This window comes from Anneissia japonica, unplaced genomic scaffold (assembly GCF_011630105.1).
Source record: "Anneissia japonica isolate Jap-2015-1 unplaced genomic scaffold, ASM1163010v1 scaffold8323_len89300_cov191, whole genome shotgun sequence".
Classification (NCBI taxonomy): domain Eukaryota; kingdom Metazoa; phylum Echinodermata; class Crinoidea; order Comatulida; family Comatulidae; genus Anneissia; species Anneissia japonica.
The window spans coordinates 43,103-54,586 of NW_022710586.1; the positions used below are offsets into that span (position 1 = coordinate 43,103).

The following is an 11,484-nucleotide window of genomic DNA, read 5'->3' on the forward strand; positions in this document are numbered from 1 at the left end:
TAAACATGATGTGATGTTAACCATACAGCTCAGTCATTCCTCTGTTCAACACTTAATTGTACATCACCTTTTATTTATTAAATGCTGAGTAGAGTGGGCAGATGCAGCACTCTTGTAGTTCCAGTTGCTGAACATCCTACAGTATTTTTCAAATAAATAAAGTTAACATTTATTGTATATAGTAACTATTCATTTATTAAGTGAATTGTCAAATAATTTATCTCACTTTTAGCTGTAAAGTGCATAGAGGTCTTAATATTATGCAGTATATTAATTCAAAATTATTATTATTATTATTTATTGATTATTTTGTGTCCCTGTTTTGTGATACTTTGCATTTTTGTACACTGTAATAGGCCTAATTTTATCTGTGTTTACTTGTGATATGGATTTACTGTCTCCTACTTCTCTTATGGTCTCCCAATGTTGTCTCATATGTTAGGTCTTCAGGTTTGGAATCATTCCTTGGTGTGAACCTATTAATGATTTGTATGTTTTTAATGATGCATTTATTTTTAATTGTAACGAGTTAGAAGCAATAATGTAGCAGTTCAGAAATTAATAAAATATATTCACATATACAGTATATTACAATACAAGTCATTTATTAGAATGGCCAAATATAAAAAAAAAGGTATTTTACGTAAAGTATCTAGGTCATTGTCATAACAACTGACTCCTTCATTGCAGCTTTTGATATTAAATGCTAGATCATATAGTTTAAATAAACCAGAGACAAAACTTAACCTAATCTAAATGTCAACACCTATGGTAGGTCTAACCATGCTGCATATTTAAACAAGTTTTATTTGGATATACACTGAGATATGTATTAAATTTGGTCAGTATGTGTCAAAATCAGATAAATCTAGTAAACACTGGACCATGTACTGAACTTTTTGATATCTCATATATATCTCATATAGGTAAACTTGATCACTTGCTGTTGATGTTACTAAGCTCTCAATCACGATACTTATAGGATAAACATTTATAAAACTAAGGCTTATTTGTGTATTAATTATGAAGTCTACAGCTCAGAAATGATGGCTTCAATTTCCTCTTTTGAAAACATGTGGAATTCACCCTTGTCCGTCACTGATGCAACCTGGGAAATAACCATGAGTATAAGTATAAATTGACTACATCCAACATCAATAAAATAACAATGAGCAGAAAATAAATAAGAATATAAAAAAAATATCAATTAGGAAAATAACTATTGTACAGCATTAGCATGTAGAATGATTTAGGAGAATCATAGATAGAAATGTTAAATGAATTACCTCCACATTTGTTGCACCTAGTTTCTCCTCCATTACTTGCTTTAGAATTACTAGTGACTCCTTCGTTGCTTCTTTCAGCGTCATTGACTAAAAATGATAAATAAAAAACACTAAGCAGTAGCTATCAACATACCACATTAATATATTTTAGTTGGTTTGTTTAAAATCGGTGTGCAAAAATCTATATTTGAGTATTAGAAATAATATTAGATCAAATTATACCATCAATCATAAGTTTGTTTACCTTGTGGTATACTTCTTGTAGCTGTGATTGTGCTCCTTCTGACCCAGATCCAATTGCCTTGGCATCAAACTTTATAAATGTACCAGAGGGATCCATATGGAACCTATCATGAATATTAAGTATGTCAATCAATCAAATTTCAAGTTGCCTAATTATTTGATTTAGAGGGTTTTTCTTATAGTAAAGTGATGCACTAGATAATCTCATCTATCAACAACTGAAATTACTAGATGTAAAATAGGCCAAAATTTGATTTTAGATGCCTTGATTATTTAAATCTATTCTTACAGTTGCGGACCGTCCTTATCAACACCAGCAAAGAGTAGAGCAACACCAAATGGACGACTCTAAAACAATATAATAGAAATCAATTATTACATGATAAAGATAGATCTGTAAAAATGTGAATGATGAACAAAATATTTAACCATGTTAGTCTGCTTCAATACAATATAAATGACAGAACTCAGCACTAACTATATACATTTATTTTTCCTAGCAGACTCCTGATGAAATCCACTGTATTGACAAAAGCCAGAGATAATAAATGTGTATACTATAGTTAGTCATTAATGTGTTGAGTTCTATAGCCAGTTATATAATACAGTAGGTTCAATTTACAATCAACAATACATATACTGTACCTTTTTAAACAACCAATACATTCTAGGGCACTTGATCCACATTGTGAAACAACATATTAGTGATTGCTACATTGAGTTAATAAAAAAAAATGAGTGGTACACACCATGACTTTGACATCAGATTTATCATCACCAAACTGAAGTGCTAAGTTGGATACTGATTGTGTAACACTTTCTACAGACATCTGCTCATTGTATGTAAACCAATGGTTCTGAAAAAGTAAAATAATTATTCAAACGGTAATAATTCTTATTTTGATTTACCATACATCATGTTAATCTACATGCCCATCCTATAAATACTCGCATATACATGTATATGTTAATCTGCAGATTTATCTTGCATGCAAACTGTGTGGACTTATTTTTTTATCATGGTATTGGGCACTCACCTGAGCATCAACCCTGGCTCTATCAATTAGCGTTCTTGCATCAGCAATTAGTCCGCTCATGGCACAAACAATATGGCTGTCTATCTCCACTATCTTCTCTATACTGCATGGCTCGATAAGAGGTGAGGTAATCCGCTTCTCAACAGCTAGGACCACACCATCTGCTGTCTTGATACCAATTGCTGTTGAGCCAAGCTTCATGGCAAACAAAAGGATGTATTTTGACATTCTTATATAAAAACAATTTAAGCAAATCTCAACCTTTTCTACAAAGTTGTTTATTCATGTTTGTAATTCAAAACGCCCATTAATTTCAATGGTTTTGGACAGTTTTTGAAATGTGTTAAAATCTACAAAATAACAGCAAATATGTTAGTGCATTCCATTAAAAATTGACTGTCAAGATTTGTATTGATAACTTTACCTTGATTGCTTCTATTGCATATTCAACTTGAAAAATTCTGCCTTCAGGTGAGAATGTATTGACACCTCTAAATAAGAACAGTAAAACCATTATTGCAATAATCATTGTAAAATGTATTCAAACTTGCACTTTGATGCACAATTTACCATCATGTTCCTGAGCATTTTAATATAAAATAAAGTACCTGTCATATTCTGATCTTGTTTGGAACATCTTGGAGCAATCTGTGAAAATTATTAAATTATTATAAGACATAAGTTTCATCCTATTTTATACCTCCTTCGTTTGATACAAGACAGTATAAAGCAACCGAAAAAGTGATACAAGCCATTGTTACTGAATCAATAATATTAATTTTTTTTTTAGAGTTTGTTTCTGTTGTGTGCAGTTTATTCCTTTTGCTCATTTGAATTGCTGATGTTGTTTCAAAATCGTTTCAAATTGTGCGCACAGTATGCAAACTACGCAAGGTGTCTTTCAGAAATTATCGTAAAATGTGACATTTAAATTTATTTACTGACATTTATATTAACTATGTTTTTTAGGAGATTTAAGCGATCAGAAAATACCCCCGAACAGTTTGCAAATTGTTTGCGCAATTTAAAACTGCGCAAGGAAGAGCTTGCACAATTTGTAAATTGTGCAAACAACTCAAATTTGCGGAACATTACTAAACTTAGGCCTACTAATAACTATCTTTTTTTCTTCTTTAAAAAGATATAAATAGGCATAGGCCTAGTCTAGGCCAGGACCTAGGCCCTAGGGTCATAATAAATATAATACTATACAGTAGGCCTAGCCCTAGTACTCTGTAATATTTTCATTTGACCAGATTTGATAGAAGATTTCATCCCTTGCAGTTGGGATCCGTCATTAGGCCAACCTAGGCTAGGCATCATGACACTTGCCCTAGGCCTAGGAGGCCATTATTGGCTACTTTACTCAGGCTAGACTTGTCTGTAAAGGTCCGAGCGAGGGGCCTAGGCTAAAGTTAATCGTTCGTAAATAATGGGATAAATTATGCCTACTGTTTTTTCGCATACACACAGACTAGCCTAGCCTAGTATCGTTTGTATATTATCTAGAGCAACTTACAGGGATAATCTATATTCACTAGGCTAGGCCTACCTTTTGTTGATGAGTCGCAAACAATACCACTTTAGTCTTTGCCAGTCTTTGCAAAGTCACTCTGCTCTCCTCTCCTCCACACACAACACGCTCATCCGCCACTTTCTTTCAACTTGTCCACAAGGGCGCCACCTATCGGCCATCATCATATCTCCGCTCTGCCGTCGCCCCGCCCGCTCCAGATACGAGAGTGACGTATAGGCCTATTTTTATAAGGGACCCACCCACTTTTGTCTTATTTAAAAGGAAGATGGAAAACCGTTCACAAGAACAGGTTTGTGTGATGGTACATACATTGTCACCTAGGCCTAGCTCCTAGGCCTAGACCTAGGCCTAGTAGTAGTAGGCTAGGCCAGGTCTAGGCCTAGCTAGGCAAGGCCTAGGGCCTGGCCTAGCTAGGCTAGGCCTAGGGCCTGGCCTAGCTAGGCTAGGCCTAGGTCCATAGCTAGAACTAGCCTAGGCCTAGCTAGAGAGGCCTCTCTGCTACCAAGCTTAGGCCTCCTACCAGCCTAATCTATTGTAGGTTCCCTATAGGTCAGCTACCTCAGGCCTGGCCTCTCTCCTGTAGCCTAGGCTAGAGGGTGTTTGATAATTTCGGCCGCCGCGCCAAATGTATGGAACGCCAAAGGGGCCACCAAATACACAACAGCCGCCAATGAGAACGTAGTCATACAACAGCTGGATACGCCATTAAAACAAGAATATTAAATCTATATTTCTTTAAAGATACAGTAGGCATAGTATAAAGCGTGAATAATTACGGTATCATTAGGCGTTATTATATTTTATTATCCACAAAAATAAATATATATACCTAATGAAAAACACGTAGGCATATTTCTATAGCATGCATTATATACAAATATGTAGACCTATGCCTACACAGATGGAAAGTTAAATAAAAAAAAAAAACGGCCAGATTATTATTTGCCTATGCTTCCGCATCCTGCAACAAACACACTACCAACGGAACTCTATTGGCGCGTCATACTTTCTATTGTTAAAAAGCTGGCGGCCGAAATGATCTGAGACCGGCTAGAGGCCGATCTGATCAGTGATTCAGAAGATGGAATTCCTACCTTCAAAGAACTTATGTGATATGTTTATTATAAAAGTATGACTGCACATGCATTATTTATTTCACATAGATATATATCGTTTCCTATAAAAAATATGAAAATATCTGACTAATTTAACTCTGTACAGTAGGTACAGGTATGTTAAAAAAAAATCATCTTGTTTGGATCCAAGTGATAGTATGCAAGTTAATTCTCCTGCATTTAAATATCAAAATAAAGTTTATTTGATTAAATTTGAATGAGTTGTTGATTTTATATAATTTTTTAGAAATATATTTTTAAGCGGAAACTTGACATAGATAGGGATTGTATGTAATGGTTGTGACCTTTTTAACAGCACTGTGCATTGACGAAACTCAAGCGATGCCATAATTTAGTGTATAGTATTTCCTGGCTCTTAAAAACCACTTGGCAGTCTGTCAAATTTCTTCATATTTGGCCAAAATGTTAATTACTTATCTATGTAAATGTACTTTTTAATCATTAGAAAAGTATATTTACCGTTCTACTAAAAAAGTGCATTTTATTCGAGTATAAACTTCAGACGTCAGCTACATTTTAAATACACAATGGATGAACGCAAAACAAATTTGTGACCTTTCTTTAACCTTTTATCTGCATATTAAAGCATGACATCACCAATATCCAATCAGAAACACGTTTTTAAAGATTTTTTAAAAAACCCAACACCTTAGCGATGAAATGGTCATCAACTTAGTTATTAGAATTTAACTCTCAGAAATGTAAAGTTTTTGCCATTAGTAAGGAGAAATGTAGCTTTTCAATAGTACAATTATTCTCTTGATCCTATTAATAGTGACCAGTATTTAGAGAATGTCCTTTTTGCAAAAGATTTAGGAGTGACCTTACAGTAGATTCTAAATTGTCATTTGAAATTAATATCCTTGAGAAAGTTAATAAAGCAAATAGATTAATGGAACTCATAATAATAATAATAAAATAAGATTTATTAAGCGCACATCTCCACTAAAGTGCTCAAGGCACTTGTGAAAACCATGAAAAAGCTTATCCTTTTAAACTAAAGGCTACCAGAAAAAAACGACCATAACCCACATATATACTCATAAGACATGTATTTACCTACATGGAGTATATTCTATATAAAGCTTTTGTTAGACCCCATCTTAAGTATAGTATCTCAGTCTGATGCCCGCATTTAAAGAAACACATTGACCGGATCGAGAATGTAGACTACAGTAGACTTGTTTCTAGGTTGAAGGGTTTAAGTTACTCCTGATAGGCTCCATACATTAAATTTACCTACTCTTAAGTACAGAAAATATAGAGGCAATATGATCGAGACATTTGAAGAAATTCTAAATAATTTTTATGATAGTTCTGAGACTGTCACTAGTTTTTTACAATTAAATGTATCAGACAGAACTCATGGACACTCTCTTAAGCTGCTAAAGCAACTTTCCTGTGTAGACTTCAGGTTTTCCTTTGGCAATCGCATTGTAGACAATTGGAATGAACTCCCAAATGAAGTTGTAACAGCTCCCTCTCTCTATGCGTTTGAGAATAGACTAGGATCAACCAGTTAAGTTTGACCATAAAACAAGAATCGAGAATTCCATGATCAACAAATTTGGATCTGGACATAGAGGACATTAGTCCTGCGTCCAGTATATCACCTAAGTAATAACAAGGCAGTGCAAGCCCACTTAACAGGGAGATGTAACATTAGTGCGACATCAAGGTTTGTAATGTACAGTACCTACTCTTTGTAATGATATTCTTGATGTAATTTAATAAACTCAGTGCCCCGAGTGTTTAAATACCCTAGGCTATGTAGATTCTGAGCCGCTCTAGGCCATGATACAGGTGATGAGTCATTGTGTAGCCTACCAGAACATGTGAAGAGAGAGGAGGCATCACGTCTGGGCTTACTGTAGCTAGGCTGCACATGCGGTGCATGCATGGGGACAAATTGAAGATCGCCCAACATGTGTAAATCAGGAAAAAGGTGTATTCTTAAAAAATTAAATTTAGTATATATCTGTAAATATATAGCTAATTTTTGTCAACTAAACAGTGGATTACTCGCATAAATGTGTTTTTCCAATGAATTAATGTGAAACTATATTTGAAGTCAATTAAAGGATATAATTTTTTGTGTGTACCTAGCTACAGTGTGTATTTTATGACAAATATGAAGAAGCTCAATGTCTGTATTAATTATATGCATCTGTAATTTAATCTGTGCTCACTATTTTTTGTTGCAATAGTGTGGTATACTTTTTTCCTGCACAGTTTTTGAATGACTACCACAAATTAATTTGCAAATTGTCCAAGGAAATCTTTCATTTCATTTCATTTATTTCTCTCTCAAACCCGAGTCGAGTGGCCGAGCGGTAAGGCAGGGGCACCGCTAGCTGCAGCCTTAACATCGGCGCTGGTTCCAGCCGCTCCTCGCCCATGGTTCGGTTGGTAGAACAAAGTCTTCTCGGATAAGGACTTAAAATGGAGGTCCAGTGTATACATCTGGCTCGTGTGCACTTTAAAGAACCCATTGCATCTTTCGGAAGAGTAGGGGGTTACCCCGATGTTATGGTTAATTTCAGCCCCTGTTGTTGTGGAATGATGTGAACGTGTATCTACCAAGAAGCGCCTCTTTATGGCTGCTAGGTAGTCACGGACCACACCCATAAGCAATTCAGCACAATGACGCTGCAAGTTATGGGTTATTCTCCTACCTTTACCTTTTACCTTTACCATGCAAATACAAAAACATACAAATACAATAAACAATGACGGGCAAAGAGCAAAAAAACAGAGGAGACAGGAAACAAAAAAGCGAACTTAATCCACTGTCAAGTGGTTCCCAGACATAACACATAAAAACAAGATATAAGGTTGGTATTTAAAATATAAAAATATTATATAAATATGAATTAGTAAAACACCAAGAATAAATAATAATAAATAAATAAAAAATTATATATATATATATATATATATATATATCTACTGAGTATCTGAGATACTCAGTAAGAAAGAAGAAAATTAGATCATGTGAATCAATTGTGAAAATGATCTTTAAGAGATCGTGAATAATAATAATAAAAATAATAATCTAAAATTATTAAATATCATACAGAACATTGGCATTCAGCTGCATTTCAATTATATATTTTTTATGAAATATTTCTGAATATACTGATAATTGTAATCGTATAATATTATAATTACTTTCTATGAAAATGAAAAAAAACGTGAATAAAACAGGTATGACTATGAATTGATGAGATAGGATTATTAAATTTTGGACTTAAAATAAAGGTGGGCTACCAACACAAAGGCAAAAATAATAATGAAAATTTATAAAGCGCCTGTGTCTTTTTAAGGGAAAATACTCATTGTGCCCCTCTACAAAAAGTCAAAGTATGACAGAAAAAGGAAATTTATGAAACCAGATAACAGTTCACAATCATCACCCTCTCTATGTAGCCATATTTGCACAGATACCCCACACAAGGACAGATTGTCTGTCATGTGGGTAAGCCAGATACTGTGTGTGGATAGGCGGTGGGATGAGAGGGTGGCTGGGGCAACGGGTATTATTTTTAAAGTATTTTTCATATTAATGTTCAAACCTCATTGCTTTTAAATCTAGTTTTGAAAACATATTTGATAGTAGTACAAATATAACATCTATTTATCACATTTTTTATCTAATTACATATTTTTTATAATTTATTAAATTATTTATTATTATTTCTTCTTTATATATTTTTATATTTTTTTCCCAAGGATATTCTTAAATGTTTGTGTGTGTTTGACTCTGCTTGTTCAGTTTTTTTGCATATTTGTTTTTGTCATTTTGTATTTATCTAATTAATTTCAGGTATGTTTTATATTTTTAATAGAGGGCCCCTGAATCAGCTGGCCTTCTTGATCTAGTTGGAAATGTCACCCTCTCTATAAACTTTAAATATAGAATAAAGAATATTCCTTAATATATTGTAGGCCCGGTTTTGATGGCATGATGATGACTACAGGCCTAGGCCCTACTTCTTCTTTTGACATTTTTGGTTTAGTCAAGCCATTAATAGCCTTGCTATCACTCTCTTGCAATTCAGCCTGTCGTAGTCATTATAAAGTATTTATTGTTTTATAAAGTATTTATTGTTTTGTTGATTGGTTTGAGGTCTTTGTTTATTTGTTTATCCATGAGTGATTAGGGCCGCTTCTTTTTCCTTTCGCTTTCCTCATGTGCTGTTATGTTAATGCCAGCTATCTTTGACAGTGTGTCTATTCTGGTAGTCGTAGCGTGTGTCCTGGCCAGTTCTTCTTTTGAAAGAGTTTCTCAACACATCTAAACAGTGCATTGTTAACTATTAATAAAAGTCACTAAAACATTTAAACTGCGCTCATAAATTATACCAATGTACTAAAGCTAAAACATTGACTAATAACAAAATTGCTATCAATTGGATTTTACATCCATTGCACCAGCGTTATTCCAACATTTGGAAGCTTCCTAACAAATCTATCAACAAAGTCATCAAGGTCGATGGAAAGTGCTTGTCTTCTGTGTACACTGTTAGGCTCTTTAGTCTCATATTGGCCATGGTGGTTCTTAGGTGATTTTTGATAAATTTTAGTTTGCGTCAACTTCACTAAAGCGATTGATATAATTTGGGTGGGGGAAAAGGGGTAAGATTATTATTCGGAGGGGTGGGGAATTTTGGCGTTTGCAAGATTTCCTTGCACAGTGTTCAAACTTATTGATTCTTGTTGTTGCTAGTTAATAAGTTCTTAGTATTCTTAATTTACAGCCATGGAGGTTGAGAGTTCTAATGGAGCCACGTGGATTTATCAAGATCCTGGAATTTGTAAGTACTGTATTTTGTTTGTTTTATCATTAAGTCCACTGAAAAAAAACTTAAATATTATGAAGTAAAGGCTTAGGTACAACACACACAACAACAAACCACAGTATGTTTATGAGAAAGCTATCACATTTTTGGAATACCAGATTTAGGTTTTCAAACATAATGTTTTACTTATTTATTTGTTAGCCCATCAGTAGCCCATGTAAAACTCCGCAAGAAAAGAACCAATATTCGTAAACAAAATAAACCATGGTTGACTAATGGGATTATTCATTCTATTAATACTAGAAATAGGTTATATAAAAAGTATATGAAATCTGGTAAAGAGATCGATAAAAAAAGGTACACTAATTTCAGAAATAAACTAACTAACATAATCCGCTTATCTTCTAGAAATTATTTCAAAAAACAATTCGATATTCACAGAAATAATATTAAGGCCACTTGGCAAACAATTAATTCCGTGCTTGGCAGAAATACCAAATCTAAGTTTCCACATTACTACATTAAAAATAATATGAAAATCACAGACCAGTCTAAAATTACTAATGAGTTTAATAAATACTTTTCAGAAATCGGCCATAAACTTTCTCAACCAATTAATATGTCATACATTAATTACTCAGCATTTCTTAACTCACCTAATATTCATTCCTTATTTCTTACACCAGTGTCGGAGAAAGACATTATTGACATTACTGACTTATTCAAATCTAACAAAAGTCCAGGCGCCGATGATATTCATTCAGATGTTATTAAAAAAGTTTCTCCATTTATATGTAAACCATTGTGTCACATTTTTAACATTTCATTTCAGTCTGGTAAGTTTCCAAGTTCTCTAAAAATTGCAAAAATTGTACCTATTTTAAAAAATAATGATCCCCACCAATTCACCAATTATAGACCCATAAGATGTGTATAAGAGACAGAAACAAATGGTGATGAAAATACCAAGCGTTACAAGATTATCAACAATGTTTTAGTTGCCCCTGATTGTTCATGCACGTGTTCGACTGGGATGTGTGAAATATGCTTATATCGACACACTTGTCCCGGATGTTCATACTGCTTAAACCCGAATGATGGCGATAACGGATGGTAGCAACCGATACAATTTAACTATGTTTAATTATTAAAGTCGAATTCAAAACGAAAGAGGAAACACGCAGAAGAAGAAAAATAAAAGATGATGACGTAAAATTCCAACAACCAGCACATTTGGATAAATCAGTATGAAGAAGTGTATGTTGATTGATAAGGGGAAAAATATGCCGGTAATTAGAGACTATGTAAGCTCTAGTTTTCTGATGCGAAATCATTCATCAATCATTACGAAACCATCGAACTCTATATCAGTATTCTTCGTCGAAGTTGAACTGAATTACTTTATCAATAAATATGGCTTGCTCTTCATACAATACTCAAGAA

General features: G+C 33.7%; 2 protein-coding genes across 3 annotated transcripts in view; one reads left to right on the forward strand and one right to left on the reverse strand.

Moving 5' to 3' along the window:
• Positions 1–579: 579 nt before the first annotated feature.
• LOC117107006 (proteasome subunit alpha type-5-like) lies at positions 580–4,222 on the reverse strand. 2 transcript variants are annotated; one of them, XM_033248522.1, is made up of 9 exons: positions 4,086–4,222; positions 3,175–3,214; positions 2,991–3,057; positions 2,567–2,761; positions 2,279–2,386; positions 1,819–1,877; positions 1,531–1,633; positions 1,287–1,373; positions 580–1,108 (listed from the first exon to the last, which is right to left on the reverse strand). In XM_033248522.1, exons 2-9 carry the CDS (start codon positions 3,201–3,203, stop codon positions 1,031–1,033), a joined length of 726 nt encoding a protein of 241 aa, XP_033104413.1. In that variant the 5' UTR covers positions 3,204–3,214; positions 4,086–4,222; the 3' UTR covers positions 580–1,030. The 2 variants fall into 2 exon arrangements, with proteins under 2 accessions (XP_033104413.1, XP_033104412.1); XM_033248521.1 differs by having other exon boundaries at positions 4,119–4,220.
• A 13-nt stretch (positions 4,223–4,235) lies between these two features.
• The window catches only part of LOC117107007 (synaptophysin-like), a 13,532-nt gene continuing 6,283 nt past the window's right edge, over positions 4,236–11,484 (forward strand). Inside the window, exons 1-2 of the mRNA XM_033248523.1 lie at positions 4,236–4,392; positions 10,000–10,056. Coding sequence (XP_033104414.1) covers positions 4,369–4,392; positions 10,000–10,056 — 81 coding nt within the window. The 5' untranslated portion in view covers positions 4,236–4,368. The remainder of the gene's footprint in view (positions 4,393–9,999; positions 10,057–11,484) is intronic.

What these genes read in the sequence shown, in the direction of transcription:
- LOC117107006 (XM_033248522.1), bottom strand. Translation starts at nt 3,203, where the DNA reads ATGTTCCAAACAAGATCAGAATATGACAG. An exon ending in AATCTGATGTCAAAGTCATG is followed by an intron (nt 1,878 to 2,278) that starts GTGTGTACCACT and finishes ATATTGTTTTAG; the next exon opens with AGTCGTCCATTTGGTGTTGC. An exon ending in TAGGTGCAACAAATGTGGAG is followed by an intron (nt 1,109 to 1,286) that starts GTAATTCATTTA and finishes GTTATTTCCCAG; the next exon opens with GTTGCATCAGTGACGGACAA.